The sequence below is a fragment of the Nyctibius grandis genome, chromosome 1 (genome assembly GCF_013368605.1).
Source record: "Nyctibius grandis isolate bNycGra1 chromosome 1, bNycGra1.pri, whole genome shotgun sequence".
Classification (NCBI taxonomy): Eukaryota; Metazoa; Chordata; class Aves; order Nyctibiiformes; family Nyctibiidae; genus Nyctibius; species Nyctibius grandis.
The window spans coordinates 105,977,088-106,000,915 of NC_090658.1; the positions used below are offsets into that span (position 1 = coordinate 105,977,088).

At 43.2% G+C, this 23,828-nt stretch overlaps 2 protein-coding genes across 5 annotated transcripts; one reads left to right on the forward strand and one right to left on the reverse strand.

Annotated features, from left to right (window-relative positions):
• The first annotated feature begins 749 nt into the window (after nucleotides 1-749).
• On the forward strand, nucleotides 750-10,883 carry LOC137676342 (glutathione S-transferase). Of its 2 annotated transcripts, none has more exons than XM_068423131.1 (7): nucleotides 750-826; nucleotides 4,124-4,230; nucleotides 5,316-5,367; nucleotides 5,612-5,744; nucleotides 6,840-6,981; nucleotides 9,521-9,652; nucleotides 10,533-10,883. In XM_068423131.1, the coding sequence occupies exons 2-7, from the start codon at nucleotides 4,144-4,146 to the stop codon at nucleotides 10,653-10,655; spliced, it is 669 nt and encodes a 222-aa protein (XP_068279232.1). In that variant the 5' UTR covers nucleotides 750-826; nucleotides 4,124-4,143; the 3' UTR covers nucleotides 10,656-10,883. The 2 variants fall into 2 exon arrangements, with proteins under 2 accessions (XP_068279232.1, XP_068279315.1); XM_068423214.1 differs by having other exon boundaries at nucleotides 772-862.
• A 2,187-nt stretch (nucleotides 10,884-13,070) lies between these two features.
• TMEM14A (transmembrane protein 14A) lies at nucleotides 13,071-23,401 on the reverse strand. Of its 3 annotated transcripts, none has more exons than XM_068407291.1 (5): nucleotides 23,227-23,401; nucleotides 20,496-20,581; nucleotides 18,642-18,743; nucleotides 14,680-14,767; nucleotides 13,071-13,688 (listed from the first exon to the last, which is right to left on the reverse strand). In XM_068407291.1, exons 2-5 carry the CDS (start codon nucleotides 20,569-20,571, stop codon nucleotides 13,649-13,651), a joined length of 306 nt encoding a protein of 101 aa, XP_068263392.1. In that variant the 5' UTR covers nucleotides 20,572-20,581; nucleotides 23,227-23,401; the 3' UTR covers nucleotides 13,071-13,648. The 3 variants fall into 3 exon arrangements, with proteins under 3 accessions (XP_068263392.1, XP_068263373.1, XP_068263382.1); XM_068407272.1 differs by lacking the exon at nucleotides 23,227-23,401 and adding an exon at nucleotides 22,671-22,747; XM_068407281.1 differs by lacking the exon at nucleotides 23,227-23,401 and adding an exon at nucleotides 21,097-21,168.
• Between the last annotated feature and the right edge of the window lie 427 nt (nucleotides 23,402-23,828).

The following is a 23,828-nucleotide window of genomic DNA, read 5'->3' on the forward strand; positions in this document are numbered from 1 at the left end:
CCACACATGTAAATGCAACAGCCAGTGCCCTAAAAGCAATTAATGCTCTAGTATTGGCAGTTTTAAACTGGGCAAACTCAGGGCACTAAAACTCTTTCAGACACCAATGATTTCTTTGTAAGAAATGTGAAACAGTTTTTAGAAACAAGAAAGGAAAAACCCCAACATTTTTCAGCAGCAGTGCATGTATTTATTAGTTACTCATAGGCAAGAGCTGTTTCCCTCCTGCCTCACTGAAGCATCCAGGCAGCACTTGGCTACCCTGCAAGCTCCCCTGGGTAGCAAAGGTGGTTTTAGGAGCCTGCCCACTGACCCCAGCCTTCAGCCACGCAGCGCCAGAGCCCCTGGCACACCAGCAGCCCGGCACCCCTTGCACAGGGGCTGCAGCCCAGGCCTCTTCCCCCGTCACGCCATCCCCGTGACCCCATTGCGGCCTCGGGGGCCTCAAAGCCTTTCTCGGGCCCCCTTGTGCCCTGGCCGCCATGTCCCTCTGAGGTGCTGCCACAGCATCCCACCGACCTTGAAGGTAGCCCGGCGCAAGAAGTCGCTTCGGGGACAAGGCCGAGGTGGCTTTTCCCTCAGCTACACTTGTAGGGCTTAGGGATGCGGCTTAACTGCGGGAAGCCGGGCCTCGGTGTCCCAATGCGGTGAAGCTGCCGCCGCCAGGCCCCCTGGACGGCGGGCAGCCGGCAGGCCCCCGGGCACGGCCGCTGAGGGGAGGAGCGGCCGCGGCTGGGCGGGCCGTGGGGCGGTACGGGCGGTGGGGACAGTCCGCGCGGAGCCGGCTGGGCCGGGGGAGCTGTCGGCGGTGCGGGCCGTGCCGAGGGTACTGGCGGCGGCGGGCTGGGGGGCCGTTGCGGAGGTCAGCGGGGGCGGGAGGTGGGGGCGGTGGCCGGTCCCGGCCCGGCGGAGGGTGTGAATTCCGCTGCGAAGCACGGCGTGTGGCGGCGGGGCGCGGGGGCTGGCGGCTGCTCCGCGGGCAGAGCTCCGTCCCGCCGGCCGCGGGACCGTGTGCCGCCTCCTCTGCCGCCGAGCCCCGGCGGAGCCGCAGGAGCATGCTTCTAGCCGCGGCTACGTGTGGAGGGAGGGCAGGGGGGAAGGAGCCTGCCTGGCGCGGCTGGGGGCGGCGGCCGGGGCCCCTGCCGGGAGGGCGGGAGGCGAGGTGCGTGACAGACCGGCCTGTGCTACAGGGACACGCTCGAGTGTCCTGCGGCGCTACTCGAGGGAGTTTGTGCTGAGGTCACCCCCCACTCCCGCTCCCGCAGCAGGGACCCGCGCCGGGGTGGGCGTGCAGGGAGGGGGCTTGTGTCTGGCTCCGGGCAGGATCAGCAGGGAACCTGAAAAGGAATTGCTGTTCGGAGTTAAAGTTTTAAAATCTCTCCGGGTACTTTGCCTTTTGTCTCGTTCAAACGCTTCTTCTAGCTCGGGTGGTGGGAGGAAGGCTGTTTGATTCCAGACTTGGCCTGAGCCCCAGTAGAAGCCACAGGCTGGTGAGCAATTACAGTCTTAAGGTGGTCTGGAGCCCCAGCTGGGCTCGGCACAGTGAGGGGCCTGTGCTGTAGGGTCATTCTGCTTGAGCAGCCCTGCGCGAGGAACAAAGCGTTGCGGAGAAGTACTTTGGGGTTGACATCCAATTAGGAAGGAAGTTCAAGATCTTGCAGCAGATTATGACCTTGCTGTTAAATTCACTTACTTGTTTCTTACTGGAAGGCCGGTGCCTGAATTGTTTTGGACAAAATAGTGTGATTTTTTTAAGACAGCGATCACAGCGGTAGCTGTCACTGTGCCTGGCTGAAGTCCAAGGAAGGTCCCATGCACTAGAGCATCAAGAAAGTTTGTGATTTCAGGTCCATTATTGCTATTCAAGAAAGGTAATTTACCAACTTTGCTACTCTTTTGTGGCTCATTGCGTTTCAAAGGGATATTCATTGCAGAGCAGTAACAGAGTCACCAAAGTACTTCCCAACCCTATGCAAGCGTTCAGCCTAAACCCTGACGTCAGTCCTTAAGCAGTGTGGCTCCAGGAAAATGTAAGCTTTTTCTTACCTGCACAAGAAGCCCCAACCCTTGGCCAGTCCCCGCAAGGAACTATCATGGACAGGTTATGTTGGTACCTGGACTTTTTTTCACTGACACTTGCCCTGCTCTTCAGCTTTCTCAGCTGTTTGGAGTGGAGCACTGAGCTGACGATGGCAAGCAGGGCTCTGGCTGGGCTGATTTTTATCAGCTCTACCTTTGGAAGAGGTCAGGGAGGTTTGCTCTTTCTGCTTATGCTAGCTTGTCCTTGTAGTGTGTTTCCCAGCCTTGATCCCATGTGCTGGAGGTTAGAGTGGTTGTCCAGTCTGTGAGGAACCAAGTGCAGTTCTCTCTGATGGAGTGGAGACTGTCACCTACTTCCTGACCGCCAGGGAATGAAGTATTTTTGAAGTATGGAAGGTTGAGAGCTCTTTCACTTGGTATAGTGTAACTCACACACTTACCGGGAACTAGAAATGGAGCACAGGTCATGGTCTTCTGTATGTAGGGCCTGGTAAGGTCGCTGTGACAAGGCACTTCTCTAAATGCACATTTAGTTTATGCGTCCTGTTGCTATTCAGGTATTAGGAATCTAGATAGGCATCCGGCAGCTCTAGACTAGATGCCAACTCTAAACTGTCAAGACGTGATCAAGTCTTTATTAAAAAGCACATATTTATGTATCAGGAGCACTTTGTTGCAAGAGGCAGGTGCCTGGGGATATAGGCATTTCCAGGGCTAGGTGGAAGCTGAGCAGCAGTTTTGAGGACCTGTATCTTGGACTGGGGCACCAGGTTTCTCCTGTGAGTCCAGCCCCTAGTAGAGCAATAGCTGTTTGCTATAGGGCCTATTGAAGATATCACCCAACGCAAAGGACTTCAGTGGAGAAGGCCAGGGATGTGATCTCCCCTCTCACTGTTGTACTGTTTGTTTGTGCCTCTTCATTGATGCCTTTGGTATTATGGCCAAAGTTTCCACTTTGTGGCTTAATTAATGTACTTTGAAGTCTATGCAAGAATCAACAAGCCTGCCTGTAAACAGATAAAACCTTGGCTTAATGGTGAAGCACTCTGTTAGTCTGTGACTCTGTCTTCTTATTAAATCTCCTTTGTTCTTCTGGGACCCGTTCGTGACAAGAGTACAATGTTAGCTTTGTTCCCAGCACCAGGCAAGCTCACATCAGCTGCTGGGTTCATATTATGGCATGTGACTGCCCTTGGTGTTAGTGAAATTTGAAAGGACAGTGTTTCATCCCGTTGCCATCATCCAGTGGGCTGACTTCAGCCCCTGCTGCTGGGGACATTGACCAGGCCATATCTGCCCAACAGAGGTCATGGTCTCGTTTGTTTGGTTTTGATTTTAAAGTTAAGTTTTCAGAGCTGATAGGATATAAATCCCTATTACAGTTTAACTGTTGTTTGTAAAAGTGGAATGGGTCTTGAAGTTGGTCCACATTCTCTATAATGGATATATTGTGATTTGGCTAATGGTCCAAACAGAACTAGCTAAATATGGAGGACAGCAGGCCTGGTGAACTATACGCTGGAATATATATTGCCGTTACAAGCTCATGTTCATAAAGGCACAGCAGCATGGGGCTCTGAAACTTCATAATGAGAGATGCAGAGATAATGCTAGTGCCTCTGGGGTGGTCTTCTTGTGAAGCAATTCATTTGACATAGTACATTTTCAAGTCTGGTATGATACAGATACTGTCACAAAACACAACACACTGAACAGATTGCATCACTACAAGGTTAAAAATGTATATAATGAGGAATACCCTACAATTCGGTTTTGGTTATAAAACTCTAATGAGCTCTTAAAGCTATGTTAATATTTTTAAAGATATCTGTACTGTTTAGTAGATGCTTATTACATGTTGTCATGATTCTTTTTTGAATTGCCGCATATTCTCCTGGTAGTGTGTACTTTTTCTTTTTTTCCACTAATCCACAAGAAACTTGATTGAATCAAGCTCAGGTATCTATGTCTTGATTGCCCTTCTACTTTCACATTCATCCAACTGTATTTAGTAGTTTGGAGTGGAGCATTTTAAATGCTAATTTAAAACATGCTTTCTATAAGATCATCTTGAATTTAACAGGAAACAAGAATTGTGAAATCATGGCGGGGAAACCCAAGCTGCACTACACGAAGGGAAGGGGGAAGATGGAGTCAATCCGATGGCTGTTAGCAGCAGCCGGGGTTGAGGTTTGTATCTTTTTTTTTTATAAGGTGATCAGATTAATCTGTTATTAAAATAAGTTTTCTTTGGAAAGGTTTCCCAATTACATTTATGCTTAGAGATATGCACAACATCACATGTTGTGATGCCGAGTACTTAGATTCAGTGATACACTCTCTCATGTTGTATTTATTTAATGTATTCCTTGAGCAGTAGTTCCCCAGTAAAAGGATTTTAACATACAAGGAGAATTATTGTGTCATTTTTGAAATGTACTTTAAGCTGAGGAGATCTTAAATTGCTGCTACAGACCAAAACTGTTTAGCTCTGACTTTTTCTGAACTCTCATTACTTCTCTGTGTCTCATGATTGTTGTCAACTGAAAGACCATGTGTACCACGTGAAAAACTTTAGAACATTATCTCCAAACAAAATGCTTTTCATTCTTTGGGTGAGGACCTGAGTAGGAAGGCAGTGGGGAAGCTATCTAGATTAACATCAGGTGAAAACCATCCTAAGGCATCTGAATTTCTACATGCAATTTTTGCTTGAATACAGTGCTTTGAAACTGTTTTCTCAGAAACTATTTATACTGTATTGGAAATAAAAGGCTTTTTTAATGGTGCTCACGTGTGAATGTTGCTGACAGAGACGCTGCAGAGCATGAGTGCTGAGGAAACAAAGATCTTGCCCTCATTCAAATGTCCTTCTCATTTAAAGAAAAAAAATGTTAGCAGGGGGAAAGAGGGACATAAATGCTGTGTAACAGAGGCGTAACTTATTCAAAATTTCTCAATATTTCACGTGGCATCAGCTGCTTTTAAGTGAATGATTTGGCCTCTGTTAGTTGTTCGTGCAGGCAAGTAGATTGGTCTTCATAATGAAGGAAGCTTTTTTGAAGTGTAAAGCATTGTACATGACTGTGGGTTGGGGACATTATAGTCCTGGGTTATTTGCTGGCACAGACATGAAGAATAGGAGTTGGGTGTCAACACGGTCATGAGAAGTATGGGGAATAGTGTGGAGAGGTGGAGTCTAACATCCAGACTCCCTTCCACTTCCCCATTGCCTTTGGAGTGACACAGTGTTGTTTCCTATCTTTGCTTTTCAGTTTGAGGAACAATTCATAGAAACAAAGGAAGACCTAGAAAAATTACGCAATGGTGAGTTTGTAAACTGTACCCTAAACATAAATTCACACCAATATAACAAAAGGACAACAGGTGAGATTTTCGTAAGACCTCCAATGCGATATGACCTGTAAAGAGAAGATTTGAAAGACCTGCTTGCTTGCGAATGCTTTCATCCCTCAGAACTGGAAATGTCTTGGTGTGTTACCAGGTTTCTTTCTCAGACTGAATGTAGTACTGCAGCAGTCTGAGTAGTTTGCTTCCTTTTCTTCCCTAGATGGAGTCCTGATGTTCCAGCAAGTGCCCATGGTGGAGATAGATGGGATGAAGATGGTGCAGACTAGAGCCATCCTCAGCTACATAGCAGCAAAGTACAATCTCTATGGGAAAGACCTGAAGGAGAGAGCCTGGTATGGTAACAGTGCATACTGTCCTGACTAATACTCTTCCATGATTTTTAATATTTATGAGAAAAATATTGCTGTGAAATATCTGCATGTAAAGGTGCATATACGTCTGCCAGTGCTTTGTCTCCTCAGATCCAGGGATTGGGTGAATGGACTTTGTGATTGATAAATGATTGTTAATTGTCAACACAGAATGTTATGGCCACCTTCAGGCGCATTTGATTTCACAGAGACCAGAAGTACATTAAGTTCCTGGGCAACTACAGGACCTTAATACAATAATAAAGTCTAAGTATGCCTTTTTTTTTCCTCTTTAAACTGGAAAACAGTAGGAAAAACTACAGCTGCTTGAAAAAAAATGAAGTGTCTTTAAGTGTTCTAATTTCCTTTTTTCCAAAATGTAAAGAATCTTTCATAGCTGATTTAAAAAAAGCCATGTTCAGGGGCTACTGAAAGTTAAACCAGTATTTTCCTAGTATTACTTTACTGTGTAAGCTGTGGATACTTTCCATTGTAGTAATTAAAGAGCTAACGCAAAAGCAAAAATCCTTGTTTACTTTCGTTAAAAAAAAAGTAATGCAAAAGTTCAGTTAAGTCATTAACCTAACTGATACCACTTACTGTAAAGTGTTTATTCTGTGATAATGGAGGGGCAGCTCCAGAGACTGTGGGGATTATTATGGGCTGGCATGTCTGAACTGGCAATTAGCAGCCATTTTTTGCCAGGATCCTTTCATGATTAGACCTCAAAACTATTTTTGTTCCTGTATCGTGGTTGGCATATGTGGTCTTTTCTCCCACAGTATAGACAAACAGGTTATAAGTGGAAAACAGTGTGAACTCCACTTTAAATACATTAGTTGCAGACTCTCATTTATACCTTACTTGCTGCAGACACTGTGACCCTGTTCATAAAAATCTGTGCTTTGGAAAAAACTGACCTGGAATCAAAGTGGAAGAACAAGAAAACAACTAATGTTTTATGTTACATTCACTAATAAGCATTTTACTCAGTGATCACTTCAGCATTGTATTTCAGGAAAATAACGAAAATGGAATGTTCAAATGATAAATATGAAATAAAAATGTTTGTTTCAGGATTGATATGTATGTGGAGGGAACAACAGACCTGATGGGAATGATCATGTATCTCCCTCTTCAACCAGCTGACGCAAAAGAAAAGAATCTTGCCTTAATCATTGAACGAGCTACAACTAGGTACTTTCCTGTTTATGAAAAGGTAAGTGATCAATCACCAGTAGTCCACAAAGACAGAAAAGTAGGGTACAGGTTTCCCCCCACCCCACTCCTCTGGCTGCACACCCCTACTTTCCAGAAGGCAGGTGATAGGATAGAGCCAGCATTCAGCAATGTGAAAAGAGGGCCACAAAATAATATTCGTCTGGATTCAGTACTGAGTATCTTTGGTGTCTTCTTTAAGACTCCTCAAAGAGCAGATCCTCCTTTTTAAACCTAGCTTAGTGGCTGATAGCTCCTAGCATTTTGCATAAATGCACCATTTAAATACCTGTGCCAGCCTTCAGAATTTATTGCCTGAAAGCCTATGTACTCTTGCTGTTCAAAGTTAAATATAATTGTCCTTTATAATTAAGGACCTAATTCTGTGATCTTTCTCAAACCCACTGCTTAAATATATTATACTTACAGACTACTACTTTTTCTGAATCGGTATTTGGGCATCCTTAGGTATGCACAAAGAGGCTCTGTAAACAGGATGTATCTAGCTTAAAAGCATAAAGCAATTATTTACTGGCTAGCGTGGACTAAAGAGTTAGCCTCTAATGAGCTATGAGGTAAGTCATTGGTATGCTTGCCACCCCCACAGAGCACACCAAGTCTTTTTTAGCTAGGCAAGAGTTGTTCAGGAGGGGACGGGTTGTTTTCTTTGCTACTCCCTGGAACATAGCCTGGATGTTACTGAGTTGCCATTTTCTACAAACTTGCTGTTGTTTTGGTTTGGTTTTACCTTTAGGATACTTTAATTTTTTTTGGTGTTAACATTTTCCTGTTTGAATTGAGCCAGCTGTGATCCTCATCTCACTGTCCAACTTCTGTTTGTAACTTTACCTTTTGTACCTTGTATGGCTGTACTATACAGGCTTTCTCACAGCACTTTTTTCAGAGAGCAGCAGTCTCCTTGCAAGTCCTGTACCAAGAATACAAAGCTGTGTTGTTTCGGAGCTGAGCCTGGTGCAGTTTCTAGCTTGAATCCTTGCTTCACAGGCAGCTGAAGAAATACAGGACTTGATGCAATTTCATGTGCCTATTTATCAGAGCCTTAAATTGCACAAGCAAAACCCACAGAGGCTGCCCTGTGAAAAAAATATTGCGCATAAATGACATAAGCCAGCACTCTTGTAATCAGAGTTCATGTAGGTCCACTGCCGTACCAATGGAAGGCTGTGCTGAGAGAGATTGATTGCACACATTAATCTTTCAAAGATTTGAAGTCTGATAACATATTTCAGTAATTAAAAAATAAAAAAGCAAATTTAGACATCAGTATTCTCCGAACCTGTGCCTAGGTGGCATAAACTACTGTTATGATATATGATATATGATACTGTTAGTGTGTATGCTCACTGGAGGAAAGTCTTTAAACTAATCCTTGTTCACTTATGGTAAAGAGACAGCTAAACTTTTTCATGATTTTTAGCCTAGTTAATTTTGTTAGAATGATTAATAATTTTCCTTCTCTTATCAGCTGTTTTAGTTGTCTGTTGATTAAGCTTAGCAAGGTCTGCAGTCCCTGTGTTACGCAATCGTCACAGAGAATATCCCTAGCTATGAGTGTTCACTTTAACCACTCAGCAGCCAGACAGAGCAGCAGAAGGTGATTTAAGCACTGCAGGCAATCTGGTTCCAGTGCTCTGTTTGGGAGTTCCCATATGGCTTTGATAGACAAGCTGTGGTGGACCTTGTTAGAGCAGTATGGGAAATAACTACATGAAGGTGTCAGCCTTGCCTCTGTCAGAGGTCACTGCCTCTTTTGTAGTAAAATTGGCAGATGGGACTGGAGAAGGACTCGGCTTCTGAAGTCACAGACTGATGTCCTAGTTTTAGTGCACATTTGTTAATGGTTTAAGTGTAGCATTAGAGTAGTGTAGGCACAGGCACGTTTCCTTCTGCTTCTGCTACAAGGGTGACAGTCGTCAGGGAAAAGGTAGGCTGGAGAGCTGGTAACTGCTCTGAAGCTGTGCTGCAACATTCACCACAACTTGCCTATTACAGCCATTAGTAGCTTTGGTGGGCTGTGATGCTTCCATCAGCAGTTTGCCATGAAAGAATCCTTCTGTATACGATGAAGGGTGGAAAGGCTGTGTTCCTTCATTCCTGACCTGTTTCAAACTATAATCAGCAATCTGAAATTTTGCTGAAACATCATCTGGGAATTCACTTGACTTTTTTTTTTTTTTTCCTCTTTTCCCAGTCAAAGTACACTAAGGTAAACTGCCCTGACTACCTCTTACAGTTACATTGGTCCTGTTTCTTTTCTATGATTTAAGTCTTTCTTGTGGGACTGGACTTGCTACAGCTACCTGGTGCAGTAGGTTAGAGTGAGTGATAGGTCCACACACACTGAAACATGAGTTCTGATGTCATTTTTTGTTGTGAGAATACCTATCACGTTCTAACTTTATAGATTCTTGCATGGATTTGCTCTGCTGTGTGTTTTTGTAGAAATCTGTCTGTAATGAAATACCTAGATAAAATTGTTAGCATCTATATGACTTCTTTTATTCATTCTTATTTTGTAGGCCTTAAAAGACCATGGGCATGATTATCTTGTTGGCAACAAATTAAGCTGGGCAGACATCCATCTGCTGGAAGCCATTTTAATGGCAGAAGAATGTAAGCCTGACATACTGTCTGCATTCCCTGTGCTACAGGTTAGTAATCATCTGATCTCAATATGGAATGTAACATACAAATGTTATCGCCCAGTTTTAAAAGCTAATTGACGTTTAAATTTTTTAAGCCATTGTTCTATGTTAGTGACAGTTCTCTGGTCTACTTCTGTTGACTACAACAGCCTGAACACACGCATGCTGCCTTGCCTCCAGAGCTGATGGACACTCACCTTTTATCCAGCTGTACTTTTCCCAGCTGCTTTCAGCTGGCAGGAATTCACTTACTTGACTCTACAGGTTTGGTCCTGTAACTGCTACTTCTGTGTCTTCAAACACAGCAATGAGCATCAGGAGAGGAAGGCTGTGGCCTGTTGCATCTGCAGTTCCGGTCCTTCTGTTTTTGCTAGCAAAATTATATTTTGAAGAAGTCATATACAAGAGCTGTTAAGTTTCTTATGTCTTGTCTTCCATGGTGCTTTGCACTGAGGTATTCCTGTCCTTGCCTCTTTTTTTTTCCCAAATATATCTGCAGGATTTGGATTCAGACTGTGATTTTTGCTTTTTCTTTTTTCTTTCTTTTTTCTTCCACCTTTACCAGATGAATCTTAAGTCTTTAATATTAATTTCTCCCATCCCCATCTGGGAAACTAAGGTAAACTTTATAGCACCAGCATTGCAGATGAGAATATTCGCACCTGGATTTTCCAAAAAGACTAATACATTGTAGGTGTGTTTTTGCCTTTTTTTTTTTTTTAAATGTAAAATACTGAGTGCTGAGCTGGCTATAAGGAGCTACTACCTTTCTCTGTTTAATAAGTATGACTGAGAAGTAAAAATCGAAGTCACATGGTTTCTAAGCTATAAAGGATGGGAATTATAATTTCCTGATTCTCATTGGCTTTACTGCTGCTTCTTACAGGCTTTTAAAGGAAGAACAAGCAACATTCCAACAATCAAAAAATTCTTGCAGCCTGGCAGCCAGAGGAAGCCACCACCAGATGATAAGTTTATTGCCAGTGTGAGGAAAATATTCAACATCTAATCATGTGGCTGCTGAAGATAACACAACTGTAGTACATTACCAGAGCTGTGCCTTGTGAGTGTAAACTGCATAGATGTATTCTATAGCTTGGATCGTATAGCCAGTCACATAGTAATCGTTGAAACAGAATACACTTTTAAATTAGAGTAAAAGGCTGATTTGGACCTGTTGAGTCCAGAAAGTGCTATTTCATGGAACAATTACATTAAATAAAATATGCTGATACTGTGTGTGTGTTTAATTACAGTACACGCCTGGCAGGTTAAAATGTTTCAGCTGTGGCTTTCAGAGGACTGTAGGAAGCGCCCCCCCCAAAACTGCAGGAGAGAAGAGCCACTCCATAAAAATGGGGAGGCCATTTAAAATCAGGCCTAGAATCTTTTGGTTTTGCTCTCTAGGTGGTCTCCTAGATCAAAGTTCACTGTCCTGCTGTATTTCAATGCTGTCTCTGTACTTTCAGAGCTGCAGTTTCAGAGATAAATATTTTAAAAATTTTAAAAATTAAAACTTGTGATCCTCATAAGTTTATGGGCAAAAGAAACTTGTTTAATCACCATATGAATCTCTCAGAAGAGATTTTGTTCACTGAAAGATCAAAGTACATGAGTTTAATTAGCCTGATGTGGTTTTCATCCATTGAAACCATCTATTCCCTTGCTCTTCTTTTTGCTTGCTTGGTCACAGGAAGGAAAATACCACTTGACTGTTTTTCTCTAAAAGATTTTACCTTCTCCAGTCACTTCCCAAGTAGCTGTTAAGAGAACTGCACCGGCTGCTTACCTTTTCAGTAAAAGAGTTTTATCTCAACAGTGCTTAAAGCATTCACTACTACTTCAGATTCTTTACCCTATGTTCATGGGAACCATCACCATCCCCTTGAAGAACAGCACCATAAACTGTTCTTCCTTGCAGTTAGTTTTTTTCTCACTAGGACTCAAACTGAACAGAGAGAACAGTCAACCAGTGTATACACACAACTTCTCTCAGCAAAGTTAGCTCCTTTTCCAACTTGTGCATAACAAGAGCCACATGCTGTACCTCAGAGGTACAAAGCAGAAACATCCCAGTCACACACGCAGTGCCAGATGATCTCCAAAGAGTTTCACATTAAAATTACCTAGGCAGCTGGAAGCAGTAGTTTGCCATGCCCACCATAGTACTCAAGTTTCATTGAGCTACACCTCTGTTCCAATAAGTGCTATGATTGCTGAACCATCAGAGACTGGCACAGGACATCACCTTTGCATTTTGTGAGTCCTCAGGCCCATAGGGATATGTTGGACTTGCTGAGAATACTACTTGTTGGGGCTGCTCAGGAATTTCAGCAAACGCTGCTGGATTACAGTTGGGCGGCTCGGAGGCAAGCCCCAGCCCGCTTCCCCCATGGGGTAATTCTGCAAATGCACAGAAGACTCAACTGTGGACATGCTCAAGAATACACAATCTTACTGCATTTAGGATCTGGGGTAGCAGCAACCGCAGGGTGGCTTCTGCATTTCAGCACTAGGTTGCCTAAACTTTTCCTTGAAGCTTTATCTAAGGCAGGATTCATCTTGTCTACAGTACAAATATACAAATCGGCATTGGCCACCCAAGCCTGTTATGGTACGTGGCAGTTCAATTCCTTTGATGTGCCCTGAAGTTCTATTTCAGGAGGAAATGACCCACATTTTATGTGTCTAGCTGTCCTCCCAATCTGAAATCCCTAACGCACCAGCTCAATCACCTGTAAGCCTGGCAAGACCCGGAGATGACTGACACCAACATTTGTTAGCAAGAGATTCCAGAGCTGGAGGCCCTGGAGGTTTGGGGTTGGTTGGCTTTTTTTTTCTTTTTTTTTGGTCAGTTGTGCCTTAGACATTTGAGCTGCACACACCACCTTGTCACGACCTAAGCCCCTGCCAAGAATAATAAGCTTGGTATTCAGCTGATGGATTTGTGCAGCACCGGGATCTGATACAGGACAGCCTTTATAAGCAAGCTCTGTATGAAAAAAAATGAAAAGCAAAATTTCTCTTTGTCTTCAATAGTGCACTCGCCCATATTCAGTTTCCTCATGATTTGGCGGCACGTGTCCTGTCTTAGCAAAGATTTCAGACCCAGGGAATATTTAATTATTTTTCTGTGCAAACCAAAGCAACTTCAATCCCTGAATGGTTTATGTCTGAATACTCTCCTTTGCTTATGGAGAGGACTTCAGCAAGATCTGTGTAAGACCACAATGGCAAACCTGTTAAAGAGTATTGAGACCAAGAGTTTAGAAGCTCTTTGTGCAAAATGGTGAACCTTCCTCAGCTGTGGTTCATGTCAGTGGGAATTTACAGCATGGTACGTGTTTTAAACTGGTGCAGAGTACAGATGACCAGACTCTTCCATTGACAAAACGGCTGACTAGTCTGCGTAAAAACCAGAAGCTTTGAACATCTTATGTTTTATTTGAACACTGATAATAGTTTTTACACTTAGAACCCGTGGAACGAGACACGTGTGTCTGAAAGAAAGGTGGGTTTTCTAGTGCAACACAGTACAGACCTGTGCCTTTATTGATTAATAACTGACAATATGATTAGAAATGATTATCTAACCTCAGAGCTACAAAATTATGGTTCAATACAATATACCTTTTTAGCATAAACATGTATTTATATATATTGTTCTCTCAGAGATACAGTGCAAGATTAACTCAATTTCTTGGGGTGCTCAGCACCCCTGAAAGAGATCAAACTTACAGAGAAAGATCCCTTGAGTTAACAGACTGCTTAAACAGAAGTAGACCAAAATATATCCTCAACAAAACGTTTGTTTTAGTTTTTTTAAAAAGCTTGCAAAATATCAGCAAATGTCAAAAATCAAATTACAGGAATAGATCTTTTACAGAAAAGATAAATGCAATGTAAGACTTGTGTTCAACTTGTCTTTCAACTATGGAGAGCTTGCCTATTTGTTCGGTGGGCATGGCAGTCGTACTTCGGTTCTTAAGTTGCTAAATTCTCCTACAGCAGCATAAAAACAAGCCTCAAAATCATCAAAAGGCTGCAAAACAGAACAAGAAACATAAACATGCTTCTTATGCATGAACAAAACCCGTGAAGTCATCATTACATAACAACACATTCACAAATACCTGGCACTAGGGCCCCTAGTAAGCAATCTTTCAAAAGGTCTAAATCGACAGCCTCAGTGCCTGCTGACACACACACTCCACCTAGCCTTGAAAGTGATCCACACTGGAAAATAACATTTTCCAGTTTAAGTCCTGATTCTTAAATTTTGCATCTTGACAACTTGCATCAGATTTTTTCCTCCCTGTATGTAACTGGAGTAAAACAGTTGATGGTGTTATATCTGGTAACAACGAAGCAACAGTTATTATTCCTTCAGAAGACGGAGATTCTGACTTACAGTTGAAAAGTGTTTTGAGTTACAGACTCACTGGGAAAAAAAAGTTTCAACTTACTCCATAATTTAATTCCAAAATAATAAGTACAAAAAATTATGTTTTCCAGAATGCTAAAATAAACAGGAGCAATAAAGCAGTCAGAATGGGTAGAAACATCATAGTTTGCAGCAATACAAACCAAAGTTCTTAGGTGAAAAATGTCCTAGTTTTCAAAGGTGCTGAGCTTCCAGTAGTTTTGAATGCAGCACTCCTAAACCAGTGTTGGTCCTTTTTATGATGACTGTGTTGCATGAAATTAGATGACTAATTTTATGCATATGTGTTTGGAAACACTGAGGCTTACCTCAGGTTCTTCCAAGACCCTTATCAATATGAATTAATATTTAATTGCAGATATCTCCTTTCTTTGCTGAGAAAGTCACTCCATATCACACGTATCTGCCTAGTGAGATGAAAAAGCTGTTCACTGGAAACAGGACAGTGACCTCCAAACTAATTTCACTTAAACCGTACAGTTGCTGGATGATAGTAACTTCCACTGACACTGGCTTGAATCAGATGTCAAATGGCAACTATCTGAAAATCAGTGAAATCTTTACATTAAGATCCTCAATATATGTTTACCTCAGGCATGCTACTAGTCCGGCTGGCATTAATTTCTTGGACCTCTTGAACCTCATTCCCATTATAATGGTCAAAAGAAAAGCTGAAACTGTAAAAGACAATTTGATATATTTATGTTCTTTCTTCTCCCAGTGGACCACTCAGGAACATGGAGAGTTATCAAAGGTCATTGCTATGTTTTGCTATGAACTGCAATTTAATAAAACATTAGATCAGAGACAGGGTCTATAGAAACATTCTTCCTTTTCCAAAATGCACTTCTATTTCTTTCAGCTACAAATAAGATTTCCCGGTGCAGCAGAACTCTAAATCATATTCCACAGACACTAAGTTTGTCAGACAGTGAATTCTACTCCTGCATATCTACATTTACAAGGATACAAATAAAGTAAGAAGAATCTTCATCATAACAGTAACATGTATGCTGAATTACAGGAGTAGTGTCTCATAATTCCCACCACCCTAGATCTTTGCAGCTGTTTTCTAACTATTCAAGGAGCTAGAGCATCCAGCTTTATGTGTTTTCTTTTTAGAATGCTAGCTCTTTATTTGCTGAGCCTTAAAAACTAGATTGGAAGGTTTGCCACTTGTTTTCGCTACAGAATATGGCTGTCAACATCTTCATCATGACCACAAGTTCCTTTGTTTCATTTTGCTATGAGGGAACCATCCTCGTCTGTGACAAGAGGTGGGCAGCCCAAGAGGGCAACAAATGCAGTGCAAGCAGCAAAGAACAAACATCATGAAAGGAACTGCATCTTCTTCCCGGTGCAGTTTTACCTAAAAATGGAGGTAGCAATGAACTGATCAGGCATGGGGATTTCATATTGAACTATGGCTGCAGAGCGCTACATAAATGAGAAGATTAATGAGAATACATAAAACTCTGCAAAGATAGATAGCTTCGTTAAAGAACTGTCACCTCAAATGCTTCCTAGAAGTGGGCAGAGGCAGGACTTCTCATGGGCAGCTGGGCTTTATCACTTTTGCAGCCAAAGTGATGGCAGTTACACAAATATCTTCCCTTTTTTATAGAGCAGTTAAACCATCTGACTAATTCTCTTCAAACTCCACTATCTACTCCTGTGGACAGTTCTGTGCTCACAGGTGTCAAGAATTAGTTTTAAACTCACTCCAGCATTATAAAACAAGCTCTGACAGTTGCAAGCATCTTACGAAACGCTACCAGCTATGCATGTGTACTCATTAAAGATACCCTGCAAAAAAAAGTATTATGCTCCATTATCCATTGCTCTTGTTTTCTAGTCCCATAGGCTTGATCCTCTCAGGAATGTCTGAAGAGTGGACTATTCCACAGTATGCATCTTGCCAGAGCCCTGAGTATATTCACAATTAATTACAAGCTTCAAAGCATATTCACTCTGTAATGTTCTTTTTTCCAGTTACTAGTATCTGGCTTTTTACATGTGCCAGTGAGTTTTTATGATGTTCAGCTTTTAGATCTGATTTTCAAAAGTGCTAGATATTCACTGTTTCACCTTAAATCAGTCAAAGAAATTCAATAAATCAAGCCAAATTCAATTCAGTAAATCAGATTCATATCAGAAAGTCAATAAATTGGGTGCATCAACTTGCACCCTGAATAACGCTAACTGTTGTATACTGCAGTCTGAATTTCTACACCTACTCCAAACACATAAAATTGCATTAAAGTCTTCAAGAAAGTGCAGAGTTAATTTCAGGGGGAGCGGGAATATGCCTGAAAGAATAATGTATAAAACAACTAAGGAAATTTGCCTCGGGTATCCGTATGCTACATACTCTTTGTACGTAGGACAAGTTACAAGAACCCTACTATCAAGGTCTTGTACTAAAACATTACCTACATTATTATAGAGGCTCTTGCGATGGTAATAAATACTATAGATAATTATGGTTTTGAAGGGGGATTTTTTTTTTAAATTTCCTAACCTTTAAAAGTTTGGGTACTTGCTTCATTTTACATTGCAATTTACTCTACTGGTTTCTAAGTTCAGAGTCGTCACTTTCTTCCATGCGCTTAATTTCCTTCTTTCATTTGTGCTCTAGTTGCTTTTGGCACTTCGGCAGGTTAGGCATAAGTGAAAACATTCTGATTTTCTACAAAAGCAATACACATTTATAACGAAAAGCCCTTATTATTCTGAAAGTAGCAGATACAGTAGCCACCAAAGGTTTTTAAGGTGTGGACCTGTAGATGTTTCTGTGTATGTCTAATTCTCCCTTCCTCTGAAGTCTCCCTGCTGAGTTCTTTATTCATTTGAGATACCTATGTATGTAGAAGCCAGAAGACACCCTCTTGTAGACTGAGGTACATCATCCTGGAAGAGATTAAAGCCAGCCTGAAGGGTTGGCACCGGCAGAGTCCTTTGTATGAATACTTCCTAACTCACTTCAAGCAAAAATTACCAGTTTGTTCAGACCACCTTCTTGGTTTCATTTAGCACGGGTGGATCTTGAAGAGGCCACCCATTCATAGCAAAGGTTAAATATTTGTTTAGTTTTTAAGCAATCAGAACATCAGTTTGTAAATATTCTGAACTAAGACTGCTTTAAAAAGTCTTTGTTGTTTTTACTTTACATAAGAAGAACTTTCTAAGGCAGGTGTAGTGAACTGTATCTCATCTGTATTGCTATAATTAAATTAGTAAATTGCTAAAATTAAATTAGTAATACATATTTCTCCAGTTGTGAGACAGTCCTCACACGCCTACAGCTACATGAAATGCACAACACTGACAATATTTTAGTATATCTGATGTCAACAAGCAGATTAGTGGAAATTTTGTATTAGTCCTTTCAAAACCAGCGAATTAGGAAACAGGCAACATTTACCAAGTTTTAATTAGTCTTTTCTTCCACAAATTCTGTATCCAAATTAGTGATTTAATTGACCGTAAAAGTACAATACCATATGCTACTTAAAAGCATGTCACACAGAATGATTACAAATTTACATATACTTAAGGCTGTGACTTCATTCCAAAAAAGGAGTTTTTTTAAACAGTGGGATAACTTAATCTGAGCAAGGTCATGGTGGCAAAACTGGAATATCCAATTTTAGCCCATCTAGGAGGAGATCAGGTATGCCATTACCACCTTTACTAAAGAACCCAGTTGGTGCGAATATACTTTGCTAACAATGCTATTCAACTTTTGTTTTGAAATGGAAGTTTTTACAGCTGTGGCTGGTGTAAAGCACAAAGCCAGCATGAACATGGTACCATAAACTCTAACTAAGTTCAGAAAAAAGCAAGTGTGTACTCACACAATCTGGTTTAAATGTATTTTAAATGCATTTCTGCATGTGAAACCACAGCCATCTTTGCTAAAACCGTGAGTGAGACAAGCTCCAAATAGCTCTTCCTGCAAATGAGTTGTATGAGGTTACAAAATCCCCTTTAGAGACTGTAGTTCCTCGCCTCTGTGAGGGTTTCATGGCAAACTAGCTAACATGACAACTACTGCATTGTTTGTATCCTGTCTTTCTTAGCAGGAAAGGAAAAACACCAAGTCAAACTACTTGTTTCACTGGCAGCTGAGGATACATTCCATTATGCAGGACTGGATCCTACACCTACTCTAATTCTCAAATTACATTCTAATCTGTAGCTCTAATGATTTTATTCCAGTACTCTCCCATGTTTCTCAGCTGGATTTCACAATATTTGCAGTGTTAGGTAACCATCTAATAAAAGGAGGCGCTGCCAGGTGGCAACACACACCTGCTGGCTTTGTGTGAATGATCTGCCTGACCTTGCAAACAGTTCCAGGTATAAGCTCTTGGATTTTGCAAGCTAAGTTGAAACGTCTAACTCTATTTAAAAAATAACATTTAAACCAAAGCAATGCTCAAAATTTAATATAAGAGAGACTTTTACATGCAATTCAGGAAACTGCTTGGTTTTGTTGTTGTTTTTTGGTTTTTTTTGTTTGTTTGTTTACTGTAGTAAAACACTCACACAATGATATCTTCACATTTCTTGGATCACGTGTTACGCAATAAGCTCCATAACCAGCCACAGAACCAAAGGTGAGACCAGCAGCTAAAGAGATTTTACTACCTGCAAGAAACCATTCGAGCGTTATTTCTCAATATTAAGTCTTTAAACTCAATCTTTACACAGTATTTCTCTCTCTACACAGTATTATTGAAATATTTTTAAAATAAAACCGATTTTGCCACAGTGCGGCTAGCTCACCCAGCACGAACAGAGGGGTAATATTTCTGTAACTGGGTCATTCTCTTGTATGGCATTAAGGGCAAAGTTGACTAAATTAGAGGGAGATGATGTGGATCCAGTAATACTTGCAATTTGGGAAAAATAATCTTTGAAGCACAAACCTAAATTTGGCTATTTTCTCTACCATACATACCTTTAGAAGCATTTTTGTAATTCCTCTGGACTATCTGTTGATTTTAACTATATCTTACAGCACTTGGGAGTCTCCAAAAATGGTAGAAATGTGTCAATATATATAAAGGGCAAATTGGACAACACATGTAGTCACAAGCCTTTCAGTCTGACATCAGTTCTGGACAAAGAAATGCTATCACCGACATCACATTTAATGAATAAAGAATTAAAAAACAGTTAAAACAATTAGATGGCAATGAAGATGAAATTATGGCTTTTAACAGTAACTCGACATCTTATTTTAGTGCTATTACAAAACTGGTTCATAAAGCCCACAGTTCTGGTAATATACCTAGGTTTCTGAATAGGCATTTGACTCAGTACCGTATGATAAAAGTATAGAATCAGTACAGAAGGCATTATCAGGATTAAGCTGATCCCAAAATGTTTATAAATGAAGAATCCAGATCCCCAGATGTCATTTAGCTCACAGTCCTGTTATAAGAATTTGCAAGAAAACAGAAATCATTACCAATAAAAAAAATAATCTAGATTTGCCACAAGGACTGAACAACTATTAGAGTGAAGAGAACAAGCGAATGGGATAGTCAGTGAGTGCAGCTGCGTGCAAACAAAAAAATACAGCGTTATCAGAAAGTCAGATACAAAGCCGTATCTCTAAGAGAAAAGCATGTGCATGCTGCGCGGGGCAACAGTGTCCCTGAATCAGAATTGGGATGGATAATGGCAACAGGGAAGATGACTGACGTGCTGCTGGGATGTGCACTTTGTGGGAGAGCGAGCAGGGAGCAGAGCCTGGAGATCCTGCGTGCCCGCCCTCGGTACGGCTGCAACCTCTGCCGGGATGCTCCGCTGGGCTCGGGCAAGGCGCTGCCAGCTGGGAAGGGCTGCAAAAATGACTGAAACAGGGAACATGCACTTCACAGGACATGATAACCTAAGCCCTATCCAATTATCTTAGAGTGAAAATGCACAATTCTAGCAGTATGAGATAATTAACCACCAGATCAGCACACGCAACTAAAGGATTTTCTTTCCAGTGTGCATCTGGAAATGCCAGAATCAAGCCAGGATGCCGCCATAGAAAATAAGCTTTAATCAAAGATACTCTACTGTGCTCAATGTAGGAATGATTAAAGGAAATGAGAACTCCTAAAATACACTGAAGGTCAAAGATAACATGACAGCCCCCTTTTGCCCTGAAAACAAACTCATCAGTTAGATTAACAGAAAAAAGTGACCACTTAAATACTTAAGTTGACCCAAGTAAATCTCATGAGACTCAGATAATTTATAGTTGTGCAGGATGGATTTAAGATGTGGTCGTGTTCATTATAGCAAAATTTTCACGTCTTACATCAATTTTTTTTTTTACAAAGCGTAGCAGAGAGGAAACTCAAATGGTTCATTTCCAAATCCTGCTGTCCCAGTCTTTACCTTTACGAGTGTATCCTACGACACCTCCAACAGCCAGCAATGCAGCATATGCAAAACCAATCCAGTCAATAGCCATGGTCCTAACTCTGGAGAAGAAAACACATTGCAACTGAAGACAAGTTCCTTCCCCTTGGTAAAAAAAAAATTATTACTTAAAGTGTTCTAAATAACACTACATTCTCCTAAGTCATGTTTCACTACTGTGTCAAAACATTCAAAAGGTGAAGGTGTGTCTGTTGACTGTTGTATGATCTTTTCACTAACTGCTGCCCTTCCTTACACCTCAGTATCCAGGTATACCATATTTCCATGAGGGGAAATTGGTATTTTGGGGATGTACGTGGTATGCACTCAAAGCATCAGTTTTGTTGCATTTGTGCCACATGGCTGATCTGGGCATATGCTATGGATACTGTCAAGGTTTAAAGCTGGGCTGCCTAGTAAACGGACAACAGAGGCTCTCTATTAACCCTTTCCTGCCCCAGAAGGGGAAAGGAAAAGTGAGAGAGACTTATGGGTTGGAAAATTAAAACAGCTTTAATAAAACAAATATCAATGAAAAAAAGTATAATAATAATCATGGAAATAATTAAATACATACAAATATATACAAAACCAAGATCGAGCTCCCCCGATGACACTGCAGGGCAGGCTCCAGGAAGTCCTGGTCAGGACTCAGTGGCAGACAGCAACTGGACTCAGGAATGCACAGATTGGGATTGAAGGCGGAAGAACAGACAGAGTCCTCTTTGGACACCGGCCATAGAAGAAGAGCAAGTGACCCTCAGCTTTAAACTGAGAATGACATGTATGGGATGGAATACTTCATTTGTCAATTTTGGGTCACCTGTCCTGTCCGCTCCTTCCCGCAAGTGCAACTCTTCCACAGCCTTTCACTTGTGGATCATAAGATATTTAGCAGTGACCTTGGTCTCTATAGGAATAAGTCTAAGCAAGAGCCTTTCTGCATACCGTTCATACTGTTACCTTAGCAATAACTATAAACTTCAAGCGTTATCAATTCTAGAAGCAGAGTCTGTCTGAAAAACATGTAGTTAGCTTCAGAAAGTGCAGTTACTTAGAAGAAACTTAGCTGAAAGGAAAAAACACTGAAAGGAGAATTGGTTCTGTCCTAGTCCAAGCCAGGTCAGATGCACACAGGTCTTCTGAACACACAGCTTAGTGCCCTTTCAACCAGGCTGTACCTGGTGTACTGCAAGTGCAATGTCACAGGCCCTGCAACACCAGGCAAAAATAGGCATTTTCAGAGTCTACACAAAGTTTCCAGACAGAAACCTAGGCTGTCTTCAGGAAGCTATATATACAGCAGCTTTATCCTATCTCTGTCTATGCCCCTTTTGTTTCACCTTTAGATTTTGATGCATTGTCTGAAGTTAGGCTTCTGTCCTCCAAAAAGCATTTAAGTTACCAGTTTAACACTGATCCCTACTTCCCTGGCTATGGTTTGTTGTCCTGGTTTCGCTGGGATAGAATCATAGAATCAATTTTCTGTTCAGAAAAACTGCATTTTTGAGAGGACTGCAGCACCCGATACGGCGGGAACAAAGGTGATAAGACGCTTTGTTTTAGTTGGTGGCCAGCCATGGTATGCAGGTGTCCACAGTGATCAAGGCCGTTAGCAGTTTCGAGTTAGCCAGGTGCTTAAGCTAAGAGGAGGGAAAGCCAGGGCAGCTGACCCAGGCTGGCCCTCAGGTGTATTCCATACCATAAATGTCATGCTCACTATACACTGGGAGCTTTGCTGAGGGGGGGTCTCCTTCCCAATGGTCACCATCCCTGAAAGGGCTTGTCCATCATTCTGCTCCCAAGGCCTGCTCTCCTGTTTGTTGAGACCATTGTGTGGTGTTTGACATCCAGCATTCACTGGGCTGAGTACAACTCTGTGTATTTAATATTAGCATTAGTATTAATATTAGTTTTGTTATTTTATTAAATGTTTCCATTTCAACCCACAGGTCTCCTTTCCTTTTCTCAATTCCCCTTCAAGGGGACATGGGTTCCCTTCCCTGGACATGAGCTAAAAGGAGACATTTATAAAGGCACGAGTGGTGGATTGCAGGCAACAGCCCCAGCAGCACTATGGCCTTGCTCCCACACACCGGTGGGATACACTTTCCCCTCCTTCTCCCAAATTAAGTTCATCCTTCTTTTTACCTGAGCAGGTGTGTCCTCCATCACAGCGTTAAAGAGGTGGCAGAAAAGAGCACACACTCATCATTTCACTTCAAGCCTTTAATACTAAAGTGCGCAACTCACAGCGAGCCCCCCAACAGCTGTAACCCCCTCACAAGACCGGCGGTTTCAGGGGGCCGTGGCACCCCCGAAAGCGAGGTCTGCAGGGGCGGGGGCCAGGCTCAAAACCCGGCCCTTGATCCACCCGGCCTGCGCGGCCTAGGCAAGCAGGCAGGCGGGCCGGCCGGGGCGGAGGCCGAGCGCGGCCGGCCGCTCTCCCTCGGGCGGGGACTCCCACCTCCCGCGCCGGGCCCGCGCCCCCCCGCAGCCCGCCTCTCGCCACGCCGCCGCCGCTCCACGCAACCCCGCGGTCGCTTCCCCCGCCCTCCGTGGCGCAGCCCCCGCCTGAAGGCAGGTGGCTGCGGAGGGGAGCCGCGCCGCCCGCCCTACCGCCCTCCCTGCGGCCCGCTCGCCCTCAGCCGCCCCCGCCGCGCCCCAGCCCCGCTGAACACGGCGCCCCTCCGCTGCTCCCCCGTACCTCGTCCCGCCGCGCCCGCTGCCCTCCGACCTCCCCCGGCCCCGCCTCCCGCGCCCGGTGGCCACCGTGAGGCGCCGCGGGGCCTGCGCCGCGCTCCCGCCGAGCTGTCTGCGGCCGCCTCGCCGCCCCCTCCCCGGCTTCTGCCCCTCGACGGGCCGGCGCCCGGGCGAGGGGGAAGGAGAGCGCCTGCCGCTATCATGGCGGCGCCGCGCTGGGGCCCGGCCGCACTGCCACTTGCGGAGCTCCTTGCGAGGGGGGAGCGGTGTTTTGTGGCACTTGGCTGCGACGGGAGGTCGGGAGACGTGCCCGTGCTGGCGCGGGGCAGCGGGGCTTTGCACCGGGTTTATGGGGGCCCCTCAGTAGCAGGGCCCAGCTCCTGGGCCGGCGTCTCCCACCTCGTGAGGCTCCTCATCCTGCCTCAGGCGGCTCGTCTGCCTGGGCTCCGCGGGCAGCGGAGAATTCCGTGGCCCATGTTAGCCTGTTAAGCCTAAAAACCCCTGCCCTACCGTGCTGGGATGGAAGAATCACAGAATGGTTAAGGGTTGGAAGGGACCTCTGGAGTCCCTGCCAAAGCAGGTTCCCCTAGAGCATGTTGCACAGGA

Bases quoted from the DNA above. Each gene is read 5' to 3' on its own strand.
- LOC137676342 (XM_068423131.1), top strand. From the start codon at position 4,144: ATGGCGGGGAAACCCAAGCTGCACTACACGAAGGGAAGGGGGAAGATG. The intron at 6,982-9,520 runs GTAAGTGATCAA...CTTATTTTGTAG, and splicing joins ACTTTCCTGTTTATGAAAAG to GCCTTAAAAGACCATGGGCA. The intron at 9,653-10,532 runs GTTAGTAATCAT...TGCTTCTTACAG, and splicing joins CTGCATTCCCTGTGCTACAG to GCTTTTAAAGGAAGAACAAG.
- TMEM14A (XM_068407291.1), bottom strand. From the start codon at position 20,571: ATGGCTATTGACTGGATTGGTTTTGCATATGCTGCATTGCTGGCTGTT. The intron at 14,768-18,641 runs GTGAGTGTTTTA...TGTCTTTTACAG, and splicing joins AAATGTGAAGATATCATTGT to TTTCAGCTTTTCTTTTGACC. The intron at 13,689-14,679 runs GTAAACATATAT...TCTGTTTTGCAG, and splicing joins GGACTAGTAGCATGCCTGAG to CCTTTTGATGATTTTGAGGC.